The sequence below is a fragment of the Sorex araneus genome, chromosome 11 (genome assembly GCF_027595985.1).
Source record: "Sorex araneus isolate mSorAra2 chromosome 11, mSorAra2.pri, whole genome shotgun sequence".
Taxonomy (NCBI): Eukaryota; Metazoa; Chordata; class Mammalia; order Eulipotyphla; family Soricidae; genus Sorex; species Sorex araneus.
Genome location: NC_073312.1, coordinates 49,101,534 through 49,125,747, shown reverse-complemented (window position 1 = coordinate 49,125,747; position 24,214 = coordinate 49,101,534). Strand labels below are relative to the sequence as shown.

Genomic DNA, 24,214 nt, shown 5'->3' with positions numbered 1-24,214 from the left:
AAAATACCACGTTGCTAATTGAATCTCAGCTGTCACATTTTGGAGGAAAGCTCTGATTTAAAAGGGGCAGAGGGTGAAGGATAGAGTCTAAGGAAAATTCTTACTCATTGACCTGCTTCCCACCCCTAAATCAAACTGCAGCTTCTGCACTGAACTTTGGGGGCAGGAGGCATAATTTCTGGCATCCTAGATTTTCACTCCTCTTCAGCAGGTTTTGCCATCACCTTCATGCTTTTAGGGTATGCTATGTTCCTCCCAACATCCACAGGGCCTTACCTGACTTTAGTTCCACATGCCAAGGAGACATATTTGGTAAAATACATGCTTTGGACATTTTGGGGGAAACATGAAGGTAATAGGGATTGCTGCCACTCCTATAATCAAAACCTATAAAGGGGCTGGAGCAATAGCAGGGGCTACAGCAATAGCACAGCGTGTAGGGCGGTTGTCTTGCATTCCCAGCACCCCATATGGTCTCCTGAGCACCACCAGTAGTGATTCCTGAGTGCAAAGCCAGGAGTAACCCCTGTGCATCACCGGGTATGACCCAAATAAAAGCAACAAAACAAAACCCCGTAGAGTTATAAACCATTATTAAACAGAGAGCAGAATGAGGATTGTCTGTGGATGGGAAACAACCCGAAGAGAAGATAAGGGTAGGTCGCTTTTCTGTTTCTACTCTGCACAGGGATGGCTCAGAATCAATTACTGCACAATCTCCTCCTAAGCACTCCAGAACCGCAGGGTGCAGCCTATGTAGAGAGAGAGAGAGAGAGAGAGAGAGAGAGCATTTTGTAGAGTCAAAGAGTCAAAGAAATTTATTCTCAAAGTTGACAAAGTTGAGATGAGGCACTGGACCGCGTTTCTGTTTTTGTTGGGAGGGCCGAGGGGTGGGGGGTAACACCCTGCGATGCTCAGGGGATACTCCTGGCTCTGAGCTCAGGAATAATCCTGGCGGTGCTTGGGGGACCACAAGGGATGCTTGCAAGGCAAACGCCCTACTCCATCACGCCCTGTTCCATCACTCCGGCCCCATCATGCACCGCGTTTCCCTCTTCACTAAAGACGCGGCGTGGACGAAATGAAGGCTCAGGGTCAGGCCCTCCTGGGTAGGGTCCCGGGGACTGGCTGGGGCAGCTCGGCCTTCCGGAGAGCCGGCAGGCAGGTGGAGGGGCAGGGAAGCGCCGCCCGCCGGAGCCGGAAATGTCGTAAAGCCGGGGGCGGGGCCGGGCGCGCGGCGCCGGGACTGTCGTAAAAGGAAGCGGGGTCCGCCGCGCTCAGGGCGGACGCCGGGAGGCTCCAGCCATGGATCGCTACGGGGCTGCCTTCGAGGAGGCGGCGGACGGGACCCGGCAGCAGGAGCGGCACTACCAGCTGCTGTCGGCGCTGCAGAGCTTGGTGAAGGAGCTGCCCAGGTGCGGGGCCGCGGGGCCGCGGGCGGGCCGGGCTGCCCCGGCTGCCGCCCGCGCTCACCCTGCGCCCCTGCCCGCAGCTCCTTCCAGCAGCGCCTGTCCTACACCACGCTCAGCGACCTGGCCCTGGCGCTCCTCGACGGCACCGTCTTCGAGATCGTGCAGGGGCTGCTGGAGATCCAGCACCTCACCGAGAAGAGCCTGTACAACCAGCGCCTGCGGCTGCAGAACGAGCACCGAGGTGCGCGGGGTGACGGGACGACAGGCGCCCTTTCTCCGTGGTCGCCACCTACCCACCCACCCACCACCACCACAACCACCATCATCACCATTACCACCACCTGGGGGTCGGGGGGCCCTGGGGTCCGGGCCCGCCCTTCCCTGGGCGTGACTCGGAAGAGCAGCCTGAAAAGACACAGCTCTATAGACGGCGAAGCGTTCGCCAGCGCTGTTTCGGGGAGCCCTTGGGTCGCGTTCCTCCTGTCCGTCAGTTGCACCGATCCTGTAACTTCACACCCCGAAACTCCGCACTCGGCAGGCGCGGTGCACCCCGCCCCAGGCAGGCCGGCCCAGGTGCTTGCTCAGCCCCTAGGCACGTCCTGGCGGTTGCCGTGCCCAGGGATCCCCTGCGGTGTTGTCAACTCTTGCTCGCCCTTGACGGCCGGTTCCTTTCTCAGTCTGCAGAGATCTGTAGCGCCCCGTGGCCGATCGGTTCCCACGCCCCCTTGAGCTACATCTGTAGCCGTCAAGCCTCATGAGCGTCGCTGCTCCCAGGCCTTTCCTCTCACGACAGCCTTCCTGCAGGTGTGCTGGAAAACCCGCTGCCCTGCCAGATGTCGCACATCACGATTCCCCGACTTATGTATTTTTAAAAAATAAGCACTCAGAGAAGTTGAAAGAGTAGCCGAATAGAAAGGCTTTTTAGCCCTAAGTCTATGCAGCGTTCTAGGACTCACCATGTCCCCCCACCCCATTCCTAAAGACCACCGGTGAGTACCCCATCACCCATGGCCCTGTGCCAGGACACTGCCTGGGGACATAGCTTGTGCTTTGTTTAGCAGCGTTATTCCTGGCTTCAACCACTAGAGGCCAGTGACACCCTCAAAAGACTCCAGGCATCCCCAGGGGTCAGCATTGGTCCCGTACTTGCAGTGCGCTGCAGGACTGCACTTGGGCCAGAGAGATAGTACAGTGGGAAGGGCCGTTGCTGACCTGGCTTCCATCCCCAGCTGGTGAACTCGCCAGGCTTCTAGCTTCTGTGTAGGGCTCTGGGTCGGGCGGGGGCTTCAGGAGGGGCTGCACCTCCTTCAAGTGAGGGAACAGGAGCTCCCTGCGCCTGTCTGCTCACAGTCTCTGTGGTCTGGTCCCCAGTGCTCAGGCAGGCGTTGCGGCAGAAGCACCAGGAAGCCCAGCAGACCTGCCGGCCCCACAACATGCCTGTGCTGCAGGCAGCGCAGCAGCGAGAACTGGAGGTAGGGGTGCGGCGCCCTAGGTCCAGGGGTAAGACCTGGCACGTGGCTCTTCATGGGAGGGGTCGGATGTTCCGGGTCTGGACCGTGGGGGTAGTGGAGGCCTGGGTGAGCCCCCTTCCTCCCCATCTGTCTCCAAGACTGGCTCTTCCCGGGGAAGGCCAGGGAAGGACCACTGTGACCTTGACATTTGGGGTGACAGCTGGGGAGCCTTCGGATAAGCCAGAAGCTTGGGTGCCTATGGCCACGTAACCAGGGTCCCCCTGGCGGCCGGAAACCGGGGTGTGGGAGCAGACTGACAGGGCTCCTGAGCTAGTGGCCAGCCTGAGAGCAAGCCAAGGTAGGGCCTGTCTGGCACAGTTCCTGGTGGCCAGCGGCTGTCAGCAGTACCAGGAGCAGCCCCCAGCAGAGGGGACCTGGAGGGAGAGCTGGGAGCAAGGCTACCCGCAGGAATGCCAAAGGTGCATCCAGGCACCAGCAGTGATCTCAGCGCTTGAGCCACTGGGAAGCTCAGAGGGGCTGGTTAGTTGGTCGACCAGAAGCTTGAGTTTGACACATTAATGGGGACAGAGGTGTGGCATTGGTGCTGAGCCCCAGTGACCCTTTACTGCTCACACTGCCTCCTCCATGCATCCGGCGGCAGGCAGTGGAGCACAGGATCCGTGAGGAACAGCGGGCCATGGACCAGAAGATCGTCCTGGAGCTGGACCGGAAGGTGGCAGACCAGCAGAGCACACTGGAGAAGGCCGGGGTCGCTGGCTTCTATGTGACCACCAATCCACAGGTCAGTGCCAGGGGCCTTCCAGGTGACACGGGAGCCCCAGAGCCCTGGTTCCCTCTGGAGGTGGGGAGGATGTCAGAGAGGCTTCGGAAATTCAGGAAGGTTCCAGCCTGTGCTCAGCTCAGAGGACTGTCCACTCTTCTCCCCGCTGGCCGGGGGCACCCACTTTGACCCCTTCTGGGTGGATTTCCACCAGCTTCAGGGAAGTCGGCCCCGTGGGTGGCTTGTTGGTGCTTGTTCCATGCCTTGGTGCTAGGCCTCTGCAGGGCACTGTGGCCCTCACAGCAGCCCCTCTGCGCCCAGGAACTGACGCTGCAGATGAACCTGCTGGAGCTCATCCGGAAGCTGCAGCAGAGGGGCTGCCAGGCAGGGAAGGCCGGCCTGTAGCACCTGGAGCCTCTCTATTGCCGCCCTCCCTTGTGGTGTGAGCACAGGCTCGCTGTACTGGCCACGGGCTGCAGAGGCGGCACGGAGCAAGTCTTCCTGCATCTGGCCACCAGCTCCCAACTGCCTGCAGGAGGGGCTCCCACCCACCCTCTCCCAGGACAGACATGTGGATCGGGGCTGTGCCCACCACACACCCACCTTCACCCGGGTTTCTGTGAACACGTGCACGGACAGTTTAGTAAACGGGACACCAGCCCCAGCTGCCTCAGACCCAGTGCTGAAGGTTCTAGCACATTCTCACTCCTCCAGCACATCTCGACCTCGGCCAGGCTTAGCCCCTGCCTTGACAGGGGAGAATCTCGTGGGTCCACGCCCCACATACCAGGAGAATAAAGATATTCAGTGTGGCCTGCGTGTGTGACTGTGTGTGTCCAGGGCCCAGCTGGGACCTCGCCCTCTAGCTCTGACCTACAGAGCAACCAGCAGAGGGCGCCTCAGAGAAGCCCCAGGACCACAGTCTGCTCCAGGGGCCAGGCCTGGGGTGGTGCCTGCATTCAACAGGGGGTGCCCTCTATGGGTGACCTGGGCAGTGGGGGCGAGAGGCTGACTGAACAGTGAGAGGGTCTAAGGAAGAGACCCAGGGTGCCCACATCCTGTCTCCATTGATGTCACCCCAGATATGAGGGAGGGTGGGGTGTCCAGCACCCCCGCGTGGCTGGGTAGAGGACGCAGCCTAAAGGGAACTCTAAAAAAGCCAGAAAGAGTAGCCATCCCAGCCGCCCATTCTGCTGCTGACCCCGCACAGAAAGGAGCTCAGGTTACATGCACTTGAGGACCCTGAGCTGCAGAAGTAGTGGTTTATTAAACAGGAATGCTTCCCCAGCCTGGCCGCAGTCCCTCCAGGGGTGGGGGTGGGTGGGTATCAGTGGGCGCTGGTGAAAGCCGTCCTTCAGGTCCAGGGACGTAGGGTGGGCAGCGATGGGCCAGGCCCACCTATTCAAAGCAGTCCCCAAGACGGCAATACTTCTGGCAGGTACGAGGGGGCCCCACCTCCATCTGGTCTCACCACGTCAGGTGAGTCTGAGGTGGGGGTGTGGCTAACACTGTGGCATGGCCCTCGGGACCCCACCTCCCCTGGGCCCTGGGAGGCCACCGCCTGGGCAGGCAGAGCCTGGCAGTGGATGCAGTGGCAGCCCCTGCGTCTTAGGCCGGCCGGTGGAAGAGATCTCTGGTGCGGGCCCGCCGCGAGAGCTCCTGCCACAGCAGCTGCCGCTCCCGCTGGGCGCCCTTCATGAGGCCGCTGTTCTCCAGGGCACGGCGCGACAGGTAGGGCAGCACCTCCATCACGGGGCCGTACGGCACGTACTTGTACACGGGGAAGCCGGCCTGGCCTGTGCGCAGGGTAAAGGCAGTGAGTCCTGGACCCCAGCGCCCACCCCAGCCCGCCCTGCAGGGAGGCCAGCTCACCCAGCGGGAAGCTGATCTGGTCACACATGCCCAGCAGCTGTCCAAAGTACACCTGGCGGTCTGCAGGGTGCAGGCCCAGCTCCTCCATCCTGTCGGTGGACAAGGCTATGCATGACCCTCTCCCGCTCCCAGACTGCCCCCAAGCACATCTCCATCCTCTGACCGCCTGCTCTCCCACTTAGGCTCAAAGTTGCCCCTTGCCATGGCACTGCCCCAGGCCCAGCCCCTTCAGTCTGACCTCACCACCTGCCTCCTTCCCCAGGCCAGCGGGCAGACCCACCTGGCAGTCTTCCCTGGGACCCTTGCTGCCCTCCCACCACTCTTCCTCAGCCCCTCTTCTTTGATGTCCACCCACCCGCCTCTTGTCCTCCCATCCCTTGGCTGCTCTGTCCCACTCCACTGCCACTCCCCATGAGGGCAAGATGTCTAAACAGGAAGCCAAGGGGCCACGCCTGCAAGAGACCAGAAGAGGCAGTACTAACGCAATGGCGGTGACTGTAGTTTTTCTAAACGTTGGTTTAAGTGGCACTGTTGTAGACATTCTGGGCTAATTGAGATGTCACAGAAATGTGAAACTGCCTGTGAACTTCCCTCTTCAGTGTGGCTCCTGGAAAGTTCCCAACTACAAACGTTGCTCATGATTCTGTGAGTGCTGCTCTGACCTCTGCCAGAACGTAGCAAAAATCCCCCGAGTTTGGGGCCAGAGAGACAGGACAGAAGGGACAGCGGCTTGCCTTGCACATGCCTGGGCCAGCTGAGGGACCCCACATGGTCTCCAGAGCTTGCCAAGTGTATGCCCTGAGCACAGCCGAAAGAGGCCCAAGGGGGGAAAAAAAATCCCCAGTGTGTCGTATCTCTGGGTTGAGGGCTGCCCATTTAATGCCGGCTCCCGCCTGAGGAGGAAGGACGCGGGTGGCCGTGCTGGCAGCAGAGTTGTGCGTTGGGCCCTGTCCCACCCCACTCCGGCAGGGGCACCTGAGGGCCCTGCCAGAACAACGGCAACGGCCACGTGACCCTGAAAGCGGCTCAGCTGGGACACAGCGAGGTTCAGGGACCTTCCACCAGCTGCCCACAGCCGCTCTCCTCCTCGCTTTCCCGCTTTGCTCCTGGGAAGCGGGGGTTCATGTGCAGGAGTCAGTGCAGGGTGAGGGCAGGAGGGGGGCAAAGCGCTTGGCACCTGACCGGCTGCACCGCGGTCCTCTCCAAGGCTGCTCACCTCAGGAACCCGCCACACACATGGGGCTGGAAGTGTTGAGTAATAAGGTGACACATGGGAGCTTTCACACAGTACTTGTGCATTTTGCATCTCAGGAAGCTATTTAAGTCACCTAATGAGGTTTATTTATTCTTTTTTTTTTTTTTGTACTTCAGTTCTTAATAAGGCAGTCATTAATTTTAAAGAGCCAGAGTAACTACAAATAGCCTTTCTGCTCCCCGGCACTCGTGGACGGCCAGCCAGGCCCGGGGGCAGCACCAGCTCCCGCCTGGCCCCCCAGACACCCACCGTGCCCCCAGGTGTGTGTGTGCCCGGCGGGGCGCCTACCTGCGCAGCGTGAAGCGCACCGAGTCCTCGTTGTGGGAAGCCACCATCACCTCCGCCCGGCCGCTGTGCTTCACCTCCTCCAGGACGTAGTCGAGGCACCTGCGGAGAGGTCTGTGAGCCTGGGCTGGCGCGGGACCAGTGGGGAGCAGCTGACCCTCCTCACCTGCAGGCCACAGGGATCACACGCGCCGAGCAGGATGCTGCACACCTCCAGTGTGGACCGGCGGGTGCGCTCGGCAGTGGTCTCCCAGGGGCACCCAGCAGCTCAGGACAGCTGAGGCCTCCCCCTGGGCACGAGACAGGCCAGCCTTAGCCAGGGTCACCGCAGTGACAACTGGCAGGCAGCAAACGCTGATGCGATAGGCATGTGGACGTGGGCACCTCCTTGTCTAGGGTAGCACCAGAGGGTCAGAGGTAGGGGAAGCTCGGCCTGCTGGTGCCCACGGGGACCTCAGTCAGACCCAGTTGTGTGAGGAGTGTGGGGATCTCAACCTTGCTGGGGGCAGGGGGGGGCACCAGTGTGCCGAGTACACAACACAGAGGGACACAGAGAACAGGTGCCACCTGGGAACGGGAGGCCGGGAAGGGACTTTGGGGCTCTCTGATTTTGCAACCTTCACAGTCTCAGAAAAAGGAGCGGCCAGCCTCTCCGCACTCAAGACCAACAAGATAAGGGGGGTGGGGGGCAGCGGGCACAAAAGTACACGCAGAGAGCTGAGCATCCAGGGGTGAATTCAAGGGCTAGTGGATGGGATGCGGCGGGGTCAAGAACTCAGGACAGGCTCCTCCGAGTGCTGGGGAATGCCCGGGGGCGGGGCCAAGAGATTTGTTTCAAAACAAGACATGTTTAAACATCCACCACAGGAACCAGAGTGATAGCGCAGCAGGGTTAGATCCCCACAAACCCACATGGTCCCCCAAGCCTCACCAGAAGTAATCCCTAAACAGAGCCAAGAGTAAGCCCTGAGCTTACATATACCAGGTGTGCCCCACCCCACCACCAATTTACTAAATTAATACCCACCATGAACTGGAGCGATAGCACAGTGGGTAGGGCGTTTGCCTTGCATGCGGCCGACCTGGGTTTGATTCCTCTGCTCCTCTCAGAGAGCCCAGCAAGCTACCAAGAGTATCCCACCCGAATGGCAGAGCCTGGCAAGCTACCCGAGGCGTAGTCGATATGCCAAAAACAGTAACAACAAGTCTCACAATGGAGACATTACTGGTGCCCGCTCGAGCAAATCGATGAACAATGGGACGACAGTGCTACATACAGTGCAGTGCCCACCATAGGGGCTGGGGACGGAGCTCACACTGCCCGGGGAAGGCCCACATCTGATCCCCAGCACCGCACTGCCCTCCAAGCACCAAGCCACAAGCAGCTCCCAGTTGTGGTCCCCAAGCCCCCAGATGAAAACCACCATAGGGGCTGGAGTGATAGTACAGTAGGTAGGGCATTTGCCTTGCACGAGGCTGACCTGGGTTTGGTCCCCTGAGCACCACCAGGAGTAATTCCTGAGTGCACAGCCAGGAGTAATTCCTGAGCATTGCCAAATGTGACCCAAAAGGCCAAAGAAAGAAAAAAGAAAACCACCCTGATGTTTTCAGAAAAAGCAAACAGGGCGGAGACCTGCAGCACACAGAACTCCCCCAGTCCCAGGGTGCTCTGGGGTCACCTCCGGCAGCCCTACCCCACTTCTCCCTCCCTCCCCAGGAAGCCCATGGAGACACACCTGTGGTACATGGCATTGGTGGCCTCATAGGTGGGGTTGATGGGGTCCTCGTAGCCAATCTCTGCAGCGCGGGCGCGTTCCTGGGCCATGTATGCGCCCCGCACCAGCTTGGCCCCGAAACACCAGCCCTCGCGGCGTGCCAGCTCCAAGTCCAGGGTGACGTTGTCGTAGGCCTCCTATGGGATCAGGGCCGAGGTCCGGTGTCCACCAGGAAGACCCCCACCTTCCCAGGTGCACTCAGTTGGGGCACGGGGGCCAGCAGCAGTGACTGAGGGTGGTACCCCATGCCCACCTGTGGGCCAAGTGGGTCTGGGGAAGATGCTCTGGTCTCTCCCCAAGGAGTGGTGTCAGTGGGGACAGCCCTGTGGGGGGTGGTGAGGTGTTGGTGCAGATGGCGGGGGGTGGGGGAGTTGGGAGAGGGGAAGGGGAGCACATGCCGTGGCCCTCCCCTGTGCCTGGGTCCCCACCCGCTCACATCCGGACCAGGTTGGGGCTAGGGTGCTCCTGGGCTCCCTGAGGTCTGTGCCATATTCTGGGTAAGCACTTAGTAAGCAGAGCCCCAAACTTTCACGAGCTCATGGAGAGGTGGGGGTGAGACAGGACAAGCAGGCGGGAGATTCTGTTGTGCATGAGGATGGGGGTGGGGTGGCCCCCGCGGGGGCGCCCACCTTGAGGTAGCACTGGTATGTATTGAAGATGAGCGGCTTGGCCTTGTTGAACTTGCGCTGCATCTCCAGCGTCAGGCGGCTGATGGCCGGCTGGAAGTACGTCTGCTCCGCGTCCACCATCAGCCGCACGCCCACCTCGGCAGCTTTCTGGGAGGGGCGGGAGGGAGATTGGCTTCGTCAGAGGCTGGAGGGGGTGTCAGGCACTGCCTCCCCCACCCCATCCCCCATACTGGGCGCTCCCGAGGGTCCGAGACCTTGGCCAGGACGTCCATCCTCTGCAGCATCCGAGTCATCTGCCGCTCCTCCTCCTCGGTGAAGCAGGACAACAGGGGCTCCAGCTGGCCAGTCTGAGGGGGACAGCCGCAGTCAGGGCCGAGGGTTGGAGGGGCAGGGCCCTCTTCCACCCTGTTTCCGTGCCTGCCCCAAGTCCACACAGGGAGGGGCCCCCTAGAAGTCAGTGTACCCCTGCAGACCAGTGTGACCTGCACCCCAAAATCAGCCCCTGGGCTCAGGAAGACATTTGCTCTTTTGTTCTTTCTTTGGGGGGGGGCAGGAACCACACCCCTAGTGCTGGGGCCCATCTCAGTGGGTGCTTGGGACCACATGCCTCAGCCCTTTGTGCCATCTCCTGGGCCAGGAAGAATGACCACCCCCCTGCAGAAGTCAGGCCGGTGCACGGTGAGTGGTCAGCAAGGACCCCAACACTCACCCTGAAGCCTGGGCGGCATGGGGGCCCCCACTGACCTTTGCACACTGACCCTAACCAAACAAACACACACTCTCCTCCCCCCTCCCCCCCTCGATCCCCCCTCACATACCTCCTTCCCCTCCCAGCCCTGCCCTCCGGTCCCCAGCGGGTGGGTAGAGCTTGTGGAATGCGGCATTGGTGGGAGAGAGACCAATCACTTCTCAGAACCCCAGCTCAAGCTGTGGCTTCCAGCAGGGGGTTCATTCCAAACAGAGCCATGGGAGCCCTGGTCAAATGCCTGGGCCGCCCACGCCTCACCCTCTAGCTGATGGGACCTCCCTGGTCTGCATGGGAACCCCAAGCAAATCCCACCTTCAGGCCAGAGGTGTGGGGTGGGCCAGCCTGCAAGGACAGAGGGGGCAGGCGGCCGGCGCCCTCCTGCAGGCTCTGTTGGACCCTGTGGGGTAGGAGTGGGTTCTTCCCTGATCCAGGGGGCCCAGGGACCTCGGCCACTGCAGCTGCAGCCCTGCCCCGCCTCCTGCTGAGCTGGAGTCCAGGCTCAAGGGGCCTCACCTGCATGTTGGGGACCACCAGGTGTTTGGAAAGCTCGGTCCTGCTGTCGATGAGGCTGCTCCAGTCCAGCAGGTCCAGGGTGCTGTGAGAGACGGTCACCAGTCCAGGGGCCCCAAGCCAGCCCGTTCCCTCTAGAACTACCAGCCCAGCCCCGCAACCCTGCCTGTGAGTCCCTGTTTGAGGAGAGGAGGGAGGGCGGGGGTGCCTGGCAGCTAAGTGCTCCCAGGGCAGCTGCACGCCCCAGCACGGGCCCAGCAACCCTAGGGCAGCCGGGGTTTCCGGGACCCCCACAGCCAGGCAAAGGGATGAGATTCCCCCAGTGAGCAACACTGAAGGACATGTGGATGCCACGGCCAGGAAATGGGACAACAGCGAAAGGGTGGCCCGCCACCCTGGTCTGGCCACAAGGATGGTGAAAGCGAAGCAGGGCAGGAAACCATTGTCAGAAGAGCATCTTGGCCCTCCTCCAAAGCGGGAGGCAGAGCACAAGCAGGGCCCTGCCAGGGAGGAGCCCGGGTGAGGCCTGAGGCTTTCTGAGGGCTGAGCCTCCCGCACTAGCACCTGCCTTCCTGGTAGTGCCCCGCCCCTCCCCCCTTCCCCCCCACCGTGGATGATTCTGGAAGCAGCCCTGTGGGCTCAGGACACTTCCTCCCACAGCGGACTCTGGCTGAGGTCCCGGCTCACGGCCTCCACCATTGGCTGCTCTGTGCACCTTAGGGAGCAGGTCACTGCAGCCCCCACGCTCCAGGACTGGGGCTGGATGAGGTTCAGGGACAGCGGGGACGGGGCGGAGCGGGAACAGCTCTTACCCGGACACACCCAGAGTTTCCACCGTGAACCACTTCTCAATCTCCGGCCTGGAGGCAATGCCCATCTTCATCACACTTTCCTGGGCGGCACATGGAGAAAACGGTGGCCCCACTGTCAGCCACGTTCCCCCCGCCACACACACACCCTGTGCCCTGCTGTTTTCTGCTGCTTTGACAACATAAAGACACCATTAGGGGTTTGTTCTTTTTTTGTCGGGGTTTTTCTTTCTTCTTTTTCTTTTTGGTTGTTGTTTTGGTCTTTCTTTGCAGTGCTCAAGGGCTATTCCTGGCTCTGTGCTGGGGACATCCCCTGGTGATGCTCAGGGGACCTCGTGCAGTGCATCTGAACCAAGGTCACTACCTTGATGGTTCTGTTTCTACTGCAGGTGGGTCTGTGTCCTGCTGTCTGCCACCCCCTGTGGGGCTCCTGGGGCCGGTCCTGGTCAGCCCTCCCGCTGGCCCCGCCTCAGTCTCTGTTCCATGGTGCAGATGCTTTCCCTGTCCAGCCTAGCCACTGAGGGGTGGGCTGCAGGCCCTGAGAGAACACCACACGCACGCCCCCATCCTCCGGGAAGGGCCCCACCTGCAGTGCCGCCACCTCCAGCCTCTTGTCCTTGGCGGCCAGCCCCGCCTTGCCTTGCTCAGCGGCCATTTGGTGGAAGAACCGTCTCCACTTGGTCAGCACATCTGAGAACTGCAACTGCAGAGACACATCCCGGCATTGGGGGAGGGAGCACCCAGCCCTCCACTCCCCCTTGGGGACCCCCCTCGCCCCTCCGCCCGCGTGCCTGAGATCCAGCCTAGAGGGGGCAGCCCAGGAGATTTTTGCCCTTGCTCATGGCAGTCCCGACTTCCTGCTCTCTCTCTCTTCTCTCTCTCTCTTCTCTCTCTCTTCCTCCCCCATGCCCCCTCCCTCTCTCTCTCCCTCTCCCTCTCCCTCTCTGTCTGTCTCTCTGTCTCTCTGTCTCTGTCTCTGTCTCTCTCTCTCTCTCTCTCCCTCTCTGTAGCTGGGAGGTTCCAGTACTCACCAGAAACTGGGGCCTCCCCAGCGCAGTGAGCTTAATGGCTGAAAAGCCGTCGTCACAGGCCCCGGCTGTCAGAAACCACAGAAAGAGCCGTGAGAGGCCCCGCAGGGCAGCTTAGCCTCTGCCCCCCATGGGCCGCAACTCCCTGCCCACAGCCCAGCTGTGCCCACATGCTCTGCATGCCCCTCGGTCCTGCAAGGACCTGGGTCCAGCAAGGAGCAGGCGAGGGAGCCACCTGCCTGTCCCTACTCAGCCCCGACGGCCGCCCCTCCCTGCCCCTCAGGCCAGCAGCCACCAGCTGCCCATGGGGTCTGGGAGCAGAACCTTGAGGTGGACAGTGAGCTGGGGCAGAAGGCACTGGGCCCATACTGGCTCTCTCCACTGGATTCTGGAAGGCCCAGCCATCACTGTCCCAGACCCGGGACTCCCAGTTCCACCCACCCCCACACCTTCGAGTGTTCAGGGGGCTGGGCCCGCTCCCCAGAAAGGAACACCCCTCAGGGCTGCACTGTGACCCCCGGGGCAGTCACCATGGAGGCAGGGGCAGGGCTGGGGCTAGGGAGAGGAGTGGGGCCCGGTCCGGGGGACCACTCAGCCACTGCTGGCCTTCCCGCACCCCACCTCAGCCACCTGGTTCCTGACAGGCCCCTGGGGAGGGAGCTGGGTGTGGGTGTGGTTCCAGCCGGATATTCATAGGCCCCCAGAGGCCAGGGCTGGGGGCTGGGGGCTCACCGGAGGCCTCGATGCAGCGCAGGAAGATCTCCATGTGGCTGTCACACTTGGCTTCGTTGGCGTAGAAGTAGGTGCGGGCGCTGATGACGCCGTCCCGGCGGTCCCCGAAGGTGCGGTGGGCCTGGTACTGCTTCTCCCGATTACTGGTGCCTGCGGAGGCAGCTACCCTCTGAGCACGCACTATGCCAGTTTCCCAGAGGCCGATGAAACCATGGGTGGGGGGTGGGGGGAGCGCGGTAGTTGCCTTGGGTGCAATGGGTGGGGGCCGTTTGCTCACTTAGTTTGACTTTGTTTCTGATGAGGGCCGTCAGCCTGGTCAGTTCGGGGGTCTCTAAGATGACTGTGTTCTGCCCGCAGGAGCCCCGTGACCCCACTTCTCCTGGGCCCGGGGTCCCCCTATCTCTCCCCACTCCCCAACCAGCTCTCCCAACTCTTGCCAGCCTCCTCCCCTTCCCCCGGAAGCCCTGGTCAGGTGTTGATGAACCCCCGGGCCAAGAATGCAGCGTCCAGACCAGCCCACCCAGGCCAGCCCCCGCTGTGTGGGATCACAACAATGGGGGACTCTCCTGGACCCCGGGGTAACTCACCACATCCTTCCTTCTCCACCACAGAGGTAGAGGACCTGTGGACACGAAGAGGAGGAGGGTCAGGGCCCTGCCAAAACCGGCCCCAGAGAAACGTAGAGAGGACTCAAAAGTAAAATAGACAGTTGTTCTATATTTTTCTGGTGGGGGAGGGCAGGGAGGCACACCTGGCAGTGCTCAGGGCTTACTCCTGGCTCTGCTCCAGGCTCACCCCTGGCAGGCTCAGAGGACCACATGTGGTGCTTGGGAGGAACCCGGGTCAGCCCCAAGCAAGGCAAATGCCCTACCCACTGTGCTGTCACTCCACTCCCGGACAGTTGTTCTTATCTTGTCTTTCCCAAAAAGCCTCAGGTCAGGATAGGTGCAAGCTTTAGGTGCAAGCTTTACACAGCAACCTTTGCATCTGGTGGCAGATAAGCAGGCCCAGGCCTCGGGAACATCCTCCCCCCACCCCCGCCCCCCAGCCCCCTCTCCCCCCCCAGCACCCAGCACACACACACACACACACACACACACACACACACACACACACACACACACACACACTGGCCTGCAGGGAATTTACTGGGGGCACACCTATCTGCAAACCCTCCCCCCTTCCCAAAATGGACTGCCATGAACACTGCTCCTCCTTCCTGTGACCAGGCAGGCAAGACGGCTTCCTGTCTGCCATCTTTTCCGGTTTGCAGAACGTGAATAAGCCCTTTTTTTCTTGGGCCATGTCTTTTGCAGGGACATGTCTGGAAGTATGAGCAGTCACTCCCGGGGAGGGAAACATACAATGCAGGATCCAATCCTGGGTTCTCACAGGCAAAGCGCTCCAGCCCTGTGAGCCATTTCCGGGGCCCACTTGCACCCGCCCTGTCTCCTCAACACTGACTTTCAAGGGGTGAGCATCAGCACTGGATTTCAGCCACATGGCCACCTTGGGCTGTGCTGACCAAGCCTGTTCTCTTCAAGGAGGCAAAGGTTGAAGACGGAAAACAAACCCTAGCCCCCCTGAAGGGGAGGGCTGTCCAAGCGCCCGCCCGCACCCCACAGAGAAAGAATCATCCTTACCCCACGGGGCACTCAGGGCAAAGGTGAAAGCAGGAACCCGAGAATGATCAGAGCCCAAGGCCTCAGGCTGGATCAAGGAGTGGCATGTTGGCCTCCAGGGCCTGGAACAAGTCTGGGGGCCCAGTGGCCCTCCAGGGGGGCCCCTTCTGAGCCCTGGCCCTGTGCAACCCTGGGTTTCTATCTGGGGACTTTGAGCCAGAACACCCCGTTCAGGACCTGAAGTCCCTGAAGCAGGGGCCAGGGCTCTGCACGCAGGGACAGGATATGGGGCAGGTGACCACAGCTCCAAGGACCAGGCACTGATGTAACCCGCAGAGCAGCATCTGACTCTGTGTACAAGGAAGCGTCCATTCCGGGAAAGAGAGAGTGCTTCCCGCACCTGGGGCCAGGTACATCCAGATAAAAGCTGCCCACCAAGAGGAGATGGGACTCAGGGAGGCCTGACCGCTCTGGGGCAGGGTCTTGTCAGTAAGGAGGGCAGGACGGGGCGCACTCCAGAACAATCCCCCTCTTTTTCTCTGTGTGAGCTTTCACCAGATAGAAGTCTACTTGCGGGAGGTTCCTTCTATCCACTGGCATGGTCCCCAGGGCTGGTCACATGAGGCTCCCCTCAGTATTCCCACCACTGCCCTCCCCTCAGGCCTCCTGTGTGGCTCAAAGGGCTGGAGCATATGCTTTGCATGCAGGAACCCCTAATTTCATCCCTGGCACCGCATGTTCACCTGAGCACCACTAGGAGTAGTAGCTGAGTACCACTGGGTATGGTCCCAACACCTTCCCCCACAAAAACGACTCAGCCAGTTCCCAGGGGTGCAGGAAACAAGGCTCTCCCTGCTTCTTCTCAGCAGACCTGGCTGTAGGAAAGCCATTTCCAACACCAAGTCTCCTAGGCACTAAGAAATGGGCCCAACATGTGGCCAGAAGGCCAGTATAGGGGTTAAGGCGCTTGTATTGCATGCAGCTGATCCTTCATGCTCCCCGGGCCCTGCTGGGAGCAACCCCTGAGCACTGAGACCCCAAACACCCCCCAACATACCACCCAAAAAAGAAATAGGCCAGCAGTGGAGTCATCTAGCTGCATGGCCATGAACTTGTTAGAGCAGTGCCCTGCAAAATGGGCGTGTTACATCATCATGAGGAAAGGGAGAGGCTCACTCAAGCACACACAGACATGCACAGGCAGATACACAGGCACGGGCAAACACATGCACATGGAAACACCTATGTACACACAAACACATGCACACAAACACAGGGGCCCACGCAAACATGTGCACACACAAACATCTGGGCACAGGCAAATACACACATGGCCACCAGCAGGAGGAAAAGCAGGACAGGAGGACAGCAGGAGGACAGGACAGCAGAGGGACAGGCCCTCCCCCCAGCCCATTCTCAGGAAGGAGCCCCCATCCTCCTTCCTATCCCCAGTGCTCTCAGCCTGCAAGGGGACCCTAAGGGTCAGCCCCAGCCTCACCCTCTACCAACTGTCCTGAGGAACTCTGCCCCCACCTCTTCACGTGCTTCCTTTCTCTCACCTATGACCCTGCTGCCGGTGCCAGGGGTCCCCCTGACTGTCCAGAGGCCCGTCCTACACACGCAGACACCCCAGCCCTCTCTGAGACTCTCGGGTTATGCCCAGGGCAGGCTGGCACCACCCATGGCCCCCACAGCCCGTGGTCTTACTCTGGAGCAGTGGTGTGTTTCCTCCCCTCCCTACATGGGGACTGCAGTGAGAGTCACCCCCGGTCAAGATCCCGTGAGTCAGACAACATCATGGGGCAGAGCTGGACCCCCTTGGTCCCTCCAAAGGAACAAGGCAACGTGTTAGTGGAGCTGGGTGGGCCTCCTTGCCCCCTGCTGCCAGCCTTGCATAGGGGCCACCCTGGAGGACAGGGAGGTCCTGCAGCTCGGGACCAGAGCTCAGGCCATGGGGATACAAAGGTTGAGAGGTACGGGATCAAAGGCACAAGGAAGTGTAGCTCAGCACCATGGTAGGGGCAGGGGAGGCGCAAGGAGGGGCAGGGGCTTGGGGAGAGGGCGTGTGGGAGAAACAATCCCACCAGGAGGAAGCCCCAGCCCTCACCCAGAGCAAAGAGAGACTGTGCCTTAGTTATTCAACAGCACCTCAGTGAGACCCCTTCCCCTGAGGCCTGGCTTGCAGCCCCACTGGGAATAGGGACAACCCCGCCTTCAGCCCTGCGAATCGCAAGGCAGGGGCCGGGCTTTCTGGGCCAATGGGCTGCTGCTGGCTCAGACGCAGAGCCGGGACATTCTGTTCCCAGGCCAGGAGGCTCATGTGACACCCTCCCTGCCCCCTCCTGGGCCTGAGCAAATTATCTACCTTGGGCCAGAGGCCAGGCTCCCGACAAGCCTGTCCATACCCCACGTGGGTCGGGCACCAATGCCATGGGACTCAGAGCCCCAATACCAACAGAAGTCCTGCCTGTAGAGTGCCAGCACGGAAACTGGGCATCTTACAAAGAAAGAGCAGGTCTCGCCAGGGCCTCTCCTAAGGCCACGCCCCGGAAGCAGTGTGAACTCCTCCTCTAGCTCTGTCTATGCAGGGGCCAGGCGGATTAAGGAGAAACCACCTGTGTCCATATTCTGGGCCCAGAAAACGTCCTGTGGCAGGGTGCTAAACGGGGCAGAGACCCCAAGCACACTCTCTCTCTCTCTCTCTCTCTCTCTCTCTCTCTCTCACACACACACACACACACACACACACACACACATACACACACACACATACACACACACACACACCCGTCTCCCCGGCCTGCAGAGTTCCCTTCTGGAATGGTGAGATGGTGGGATTGTCCAGCAGGGCCAAAGCGATAGCACAGTGGAGAGGGCATTTGCCTTGCATGCAGTCAACCTGGGTTTGATCCCCGGCATCCTGAGTGCAGAGCCAGGAGTAACCCCTGAGCATCACCGGGCATGACCCAAAAAGGTAAAAAAAAAAAAAAAAGAAAAGAAAAAAGAAAAAATTATTAAAAAGTAAAGAAAGCAACACTTTAGCAGAGAGTGAGCCAGAGTGCCCTGACACCAGGGTGCGCCAAAGTTTGCTGCAAATAGCCCGGGGGCACAACACAACCTCTGCATTCCACTGCTACAGAATGAAAGCATCTTGTGGTATCTCATATCATTCCCATGAGTCACCACACCTGATTCCTGTTTGCATTTGGAAAGGCAGAAACAGGGCCAGAGAAAGCTCAATGGGCACGAACACATGCCTGGCATGCAGGGCACCCGGGTTTGAGATGCAGCGCCACATGGTCCTCTAAGCACTATTGGGAGTGACGCCCCAAGCACAGAACTGGGAGTAGCCCCCAAGCACTGCTGGATGTGGTCCAAATCACCCACCACCCCCAAAGCAAAATAAAACATAGAAAGCCCTCTTGGCTTGCAGACGGTACCAAGCCAGGCGTTGGGCCCCCATGGGCCAAGGCCTACCTGACCACTTCTTCAGCACCCCCCAGGCCTTCCCTGAGAGTCCAGAGCTGACACGCCCCCTCCCTGCCACAGAGCCCAGGACAGCTGCTGCCAAGCAGGCTGGCTAGGCTATCCTCTGCGCCTCCTAATGCAGCTTCAGTGGGTTCTGGGGTGACCACGAGATGCCCGGAGAAGGTCTTACTCCAGCTCCTGGCGCTCTGCCTCCTCCGAGCTCAGGTCCTCCTCCACCCCGTAGTCCAAGATGGAGCCCACACCAAAGGCCCGGTTGTGCTGGATCAGGGGCCTGATGGATTCCTGGTCTTCGCCCGCCACGAACTGCCCGTAGAAGGTCAGCTTCATCAGTTTGTCAAAGAGCCTTTGCCCCAGAATTTTCCTGGCCAGGTTGAGCAGCTGAAAGACAAAGACCGTTACTGGGCCTGACTTTCCCAGTACCCAGCATTCACCCTGCCTCTCCACTCCAGCCCAGTGCCTTGACCCATTCTTCCCAGGGTCAAAAGCTTCTCAGGGCCCTGATTTTATGAGGGAAGTCACCCTAGGCAGCCGGCTGCTTCACTCGCAGCAACTGTCAATCACCCACAGGGGGCGGGTACAAGCTTGTCCTGCCACTGCGCCTCTGTATTCCTGCGCCAACAGGAAGCAAAAGACTGGCATGACAGGGATCTCTGGAGGCAGGGGGATGTGCCTCACTGCCTCTGGCTGCACACCTCAGCGGTTACATGGCCCAAGAGGAGGATTAGGAGAAACTTGCTAGAAGGCAAGTGCCTGGGTTTTGCAACGTCCCTAAAAAATTGTTCCAAGTCTCTAAAATGGTGCTTGGCCTGGGGCCGGCCCTCTGGTGGCTGCTGAACACGCAAACACAGGCAGAACACAGAGAGCTCCAGGGTCTAGCTGTGAGCCAGAAGACCACCTAGAATTGGCAGGGATGGGCACGGCATGCATTGGCCTGGCTCTTTTTTTTTTTTTTTTTTTTTTTTTTTTGCTTTTTGAATCATACCCGGCAATGCACAGGGGTTATTCCTGGCTCATACACTCAGGAATTACTCCTGGCGGTGCTCGGGGGACCATATGAGATGCTGGGAATCGAACCTGGGTCGGCTGCGTGCAACGCAAACGCCCTACCCACTGTGCTATCACTCCAGCCCTGGCCCAGCTCTTGACTGAACAAAATAGACCAAGTGCTCCCATCCTAGCGGGGAGCCCAGTGGAAGGCGCTGGGAACTCTGGGAAGTGATTCAGGAGGGAACAAGAGCTGGCTGCCCTTGGGGTCTGCTGACTTAGATCCAGGGAGGGGAACACTGACAGGGTTCCCAGAGTGGGGACAGCCAGAACAAGAGGAATTAGGACAACCAGAGACCTCTATGGTCAAGAGGGGACATGTATGCCTGCCTGGAAATTTCTATGTCCACTCTCCTCCAATTCCGCTCCAAGACAGGAAAAATCTGAGAATTGATAGAGAATAGCTCCCCTTCCACCACTTTTTTTGGCTTTCTTGTTTGCTTGCTTTGGTTTGGGGGCCATACGCAGCAATACTCAGGGAGTTACTCCTGGCTCTGCACTCAAGAATCACTCCTGGTGGTGCTAGAGACTGAACTCAGGTCAGTCACATGTAAGGCAAGTGCACTACCAGCTACACAATTGCTCTGCCCCTCCACTACTTTTTTTGAGGGGTATGAGGTGGATCATCTCTTGGAATCAGAATTTCAGGATCTCTCTTTCTCTCTCTGTCTCTCTGTCTCTCTGTCTCTCTCTCTCTCTCTCTCTCTCTCTCTCTCTCTCTCTGTCTCTCTGTCTCTCTCTGTCTCTCTCTGAGTTTTGTTTGTTTGCTTTTGGAGGAGGGCACACCGGGTTGTGCTCAGAGCTTGTTCCTGGCTCTGTACTCAAGGATCGTTCCTGGTGGCCACTCCTGGTGGTGCTCAGGGAACCATATGAGATGCTAGGGACTGAACTCAGGTCAGTCACATGTAAGGCAAGTGCACTACCAGCTACACAATTGCTCTGGCCCCTCCACTACTTTTTTTGAGGGGTATGAGGTAGATCATCTCTTGGAATCAGAATTTCAGGACCCCCCCCTCTCTCTCTCCCTCTCTCTCTCTCTCTGAGTTTTGTTTGTTTGCTTTTGGAGGAGGGCACACCAGGTTGTGCTCAGAGCTTGTTCCTGGCTCTGTACTCAAGGATCATTCCTGGTGGGCCTCAGGGCCCATATGTGGTGCCAGGGATCAAACCCAGGTAGGCTGCAGTCAAGGCAAGTGCCTTTACCCCTGTACTGTCTCTCCAACTGTCTGGAAGCTATTTCTAATCAAAGCAATAGTCTGAGAGAGTCAAACCCCTCATCCCTGAGCCCCACCAGCCTGAAGGCAGCTGTACTCGAGTCACACTCGGGAAGTGTGACCATACCCGGTGTGGTGGCCTAGGATGACAGTTACCTAGCAGCATCTTCGGCTTTCCACATTATTACATCTCATGTTTATAGGAAGGATTAGAAATGGCAAACATGAGTGCCAACACCAGAAGCCTGCCCTCTACCTGCCCCCACCTCACCCCATAGCTTGGGGAGCCTGGGGGCTGGAGCACTGGATGATCCTCCTGGGTCAGGGCGAGTGACAGGCCCGAAACCTCTCAAACATCACCCCAGTGTGAAGAGGGGCAGAACTGGGGCCTGCTAACCATCACTCGGTTCTGAATAGCAGCACCCTGATGTTCTAGACATCAGAAATGTGCCGTGTGCAGAAGGGGGCTCCTGAGCCCTCAGGCTGCGGACCAGCCTGCTCCAGGCCACGATCAGCAAGTCCAGCTGTGTGGGGCCTCTGACGCAATGCGGTTCCTGTGCCAGTGGGCGTGAGGACAGCCACCGCTGCCACTGGCCTTGGTGTTGTGGGCCAGTGACCTCCACACGGCTTGGCGCTGACCTCCTGCGCCCCAAGAGAGGGACTTCCCACCCTGGTCACCTACGAGGGTCACCCACCTGCTCACGCTGGCAAAAGGAAGGCCTGTCAAAGGTGGTGGGGCCTGCAGGTACCTGCAGCCAAGTCCCACACAAAGCTCTGAAACCTTCTTGGCACTACCAGGTGTGCCCTGGATGACATGCTACAAGCCCAGGGCAACCCCCCACCCTCTGCTTCTACAAGTGGCTTGTGGGTTCAGAGATGCACTGGGCACTCATGTGCTAACTTTTGCAATGAAAGTCAGAGGGGGTGAATGGTGAAGGTGCTCCCTCTTTCTGCCCTTCTCCTCAGTGCCCCCACTGCCCACCTTGTCTGTGTCTGGCCCCCACTAGCACCCCCCACCCCTCTGCACCAGTCCTAACCAAGACAAGACTTGCATGTTCTAAATGCTCCCAAAGGGCCATCTTCTGGCACATGCAGGCCCCCCACTGGGTCCCAATGATGACGCCCCCTGGCTCCTACAGGCTGATGCCCTGGGTGCAGGCCTTACCCCCTCCCCCACTATCTCAGTAGGTGTGGCCCAGAACCGCCCAACTCAGCAGGCATCTCCCCGCAGGCCAGAGGTCAGGGAGGGAGCAGGTGTGGATTGAAGCCCATTCCTCCAGCACCAGGGTCATGGCCATTGCCTCCTGTGGGAGAGGAGCAAGGGCCATGGCGGAACGGGCTCAGTGGGGGCATGCAAGGCACCTCACATGTTTGACGGACACCAGGGGATGTCACCATTGCTCCCGACACCCCAGCACAGTCCCTCTCCAGCACTGGACAGCAGCCACCCATGGCTCTGGGATGCTGGGAATCGAACCTGGGTCGGCCACGTGCAAGGCAAACACCCTACCTGCCGTGCTATTGCTCCAGTCCCTCCTCCACTGGCTTTAAAGCCCGGGTGGTGGCACATGTCTGGGCTCACCCGGAGGCGGCAGTCCTGGCTCCAGGGGTGTGCTGCTGCCTCTCTTCCCAGAAAAGGCTTCTATCAACCCCAATCCTCATCTGCCTCACAGCCCCCTGACTCTCCACTTCCATAGCCAGGGGCCTGTCTTTGCCTTTCACAGACCCCATCTGTCATGGCCTCATCCTCCCTTTGTCATTTCTGTCCCCCTCCCCAGCTTTCATCTCCCTCCTGCAAATGTTTGATCTCCTCTAATAAATGGCATCACTGTCTGCCCCCATGCCATCCACTCCCCTGATCCCAAGTGTCCTTCCTGGTCCTCCTCCCTGGCTGGCCAGGAGTGTCTGGGGACATCACTCACTGTCCACCAAAAACATGGAGAGATTCAGAGAGGCTTCTCCTGTCCAGTTCAGCCCTTTCCCCTGTCTACTTTGGACCCCACAGATCTCACCGTTTAGTGCTCTGCCCTGAATGCAGCTTCAAAGCTCCCAGAGGCCAGCACCTGTGCGGGCTCAGTCTTCCCGATGTGGTGACCTCTTCCCCACCTTCCCAGCAGCAGCTTCATCTCTTCTGGAACCCCAAGTAAAGCTAGGTGCCCACTCGGGACCCAGCCTCCACCCCTCAGCACGGCCTCAGGGAGCAATGAACACCCCAGACAGGGAAGAGTCTTTTTTCCAGATTCGGCTCAAGACTGCCATGAAATAATTAACATCTCTCTAAGCCGGCTGAACAGTGCTAAGATGTGTTCTGCTTCTTTACTTCCCCTGAGTACAGAGAGTTTCAAAGTTGCCATGTTAACGTTTTCAAAGCTGGATGTCTGCCCGGCTTCCCATTTATTCGCCAAGGCTGTCCAGAGTGGCCCTGTCTGGGGAACCCCTGGATCACAGCTTCTGAGAACTCGGGGACCCAGGCAATAAGCCCATGCCTTAGAGGGCTTCAAACCAGACTTCCCCGAAGGCAACATGAAGAACGCTCCATGCTAAATTTCTAGGATCGAACTAGAGCCTAAACATACATTGTTTTTCGTTTGCAACCGGCAGTAGAGAACATATAGGAAAGTTTATGAGGCTCAAACCAATGAGGCTCGAAAGTTTACGAGCGCAGGAAACGCCTCCCTTCCTGACTTTGAGGCTACCGGCCCCATTTCCCGGGACTCGCAGAGGAGCACGCGGGGCGCTGGCCGCGCACCCCTGAGCACCCTTGCGCACCTGCCCGCCCCCACCGTGCCCACCGCGCACCTGCTCGTGGTGCGCCAGCAGCGCGGGCGAAGCGCACAGGCGGAGCACCAGCAGGTTGCGCACCAGCTCCCAGCTGCGACGGCTGCGGTACGCCTCCTGCGTGTTGCCGAAGTCCACGGGGGGCAGCGGTGGCCGCGTTGCTTCCTTGGCCCCGCGCCCCTGCGCGACCCTCGGAGCCGCGGCGGGCTGCTCGCGGGTGGCCGGCGCCGTGGACAGCGGGGCGCGGCACGGGGTGCCGGCGCGCAGCACCGACGAGATGCGCCTGAAAGCCATGGCCGGACGTCGGCCAAGAGAACGTGGCTTAAGTACACGCCGCCGGCCCCGCCCCGTCCCCCCGACTCCGCCCCGCGCTCAGCAGTGCCTTCCCGGCAAACTCGGGCCGGCCACACAGAGGCACCCCGTCGGCCTCTAAAGGGGCCGCAAGCCCGCGCTTGGAGCCGCGCCTGCCCGTCCCGCGCTCCTAAAAGGACCCGCGCCGTCTCCCAGAGAGGCCCCGCCCCTCAGTCTGGCCACGCCTCTCTCCGGCAGGCCCCGCCCCGCTACAGTACTCGCGCCGTCTCAGGGAGACCCTGCCCCTCACTCTGGCCCCGCCCCTCTCCTGCAGGCCCCGCCCCACCCCGGTATCCGCGCCTTTCTGGGAGACCCCGCCCCGCATTATAGCCACGCCTCCAGTCGCAGGCCCCGCCTCTCCCCGGCATCCGCGCCTTCTGCTGGAGAAAACCCCGCCCCAACTCTAGCCACGCCCCCATTGGGCATCCCCCT

The 24,214-nt window shown here is 59.9% G+C and overlaps 2 protein-coding genes across 3 annotated transcripts; one reads left to right on the top strand and one right to left on the bottom strand.

The window, feature by feature from the left end:
* The first annotated feature begins 1,229 nt into the window (after window positions 1-1,229).
* On the top strand, window positions 1,230-4,456 carry LOC101555638 (DiGeorge syndrome critical region gene 6 like). The gene is made up of 5 exons (XM_004607489.3): window positions 1,230-1,415; window positions 1,493-1,653; window positions 2,784-2,884; window positions 3,525-3,665; window positions 3,966-4,456. Exons 1-5 carry the CDS (start codon window positions 1,306-1,308, stop codon window positions 4,047-4,049), a joined length of 597 nt encoding a protein of 198 aa, XP_004607546.1. The 5' UTR covers window positions 1,230-1,305; the 3' UTR covers window positions 4,050-4,456.
* Window positions 4,457-4,892: 436 nt separating this feature from the next.
* PRODH (proline dehydrogenase 1) lies at window positions 4,893-23,764 on the bottom strand. 2 transcript variants are annotated; one of them, XM_004607487.2, is made up of 14 exons: window positions 23,453-23,764; window positions 18,568-18,776; window positions 13,875-13,909; window positions 13,288-13,437; window positions 12,559-12,623; window positions 12,114-12,230; window positions 11,531-11,610; window positions 10,722-10,803; window positions 9,715-9,807; window positions 9,461-9,607; window positions 8,793-8,968; window positions 7,060-7,158; window positions 5,517-5,605; window positions 4,893-5,440 (listed from the first exon to the last, which is right to left on the bottom strand). In XM_004607487.2, exons 1-14 carry the CDS (start codon window positions 23,723-23,725, stop codon window positions 5,253-5,255), a joined length of 1,803 nt encoding a protein of 600 aa, XP_004607544.2. In that variant the 5' UTR covers window positions 23,726-23,764; the 3' UTR covers window positions 4,893-5,252. The 2 variants fall into 2 exon arrangements, with proteins under 2 accessions (XP_004607544.2, XP_054975466.1); XM_055119491.1 differs by lacking the exon at window positions 23,453-23,764 and adding an exon at window positions 22,666-22,778.
* Window positions 23,765-24,214: the final 450 nt, after the last annotated feature.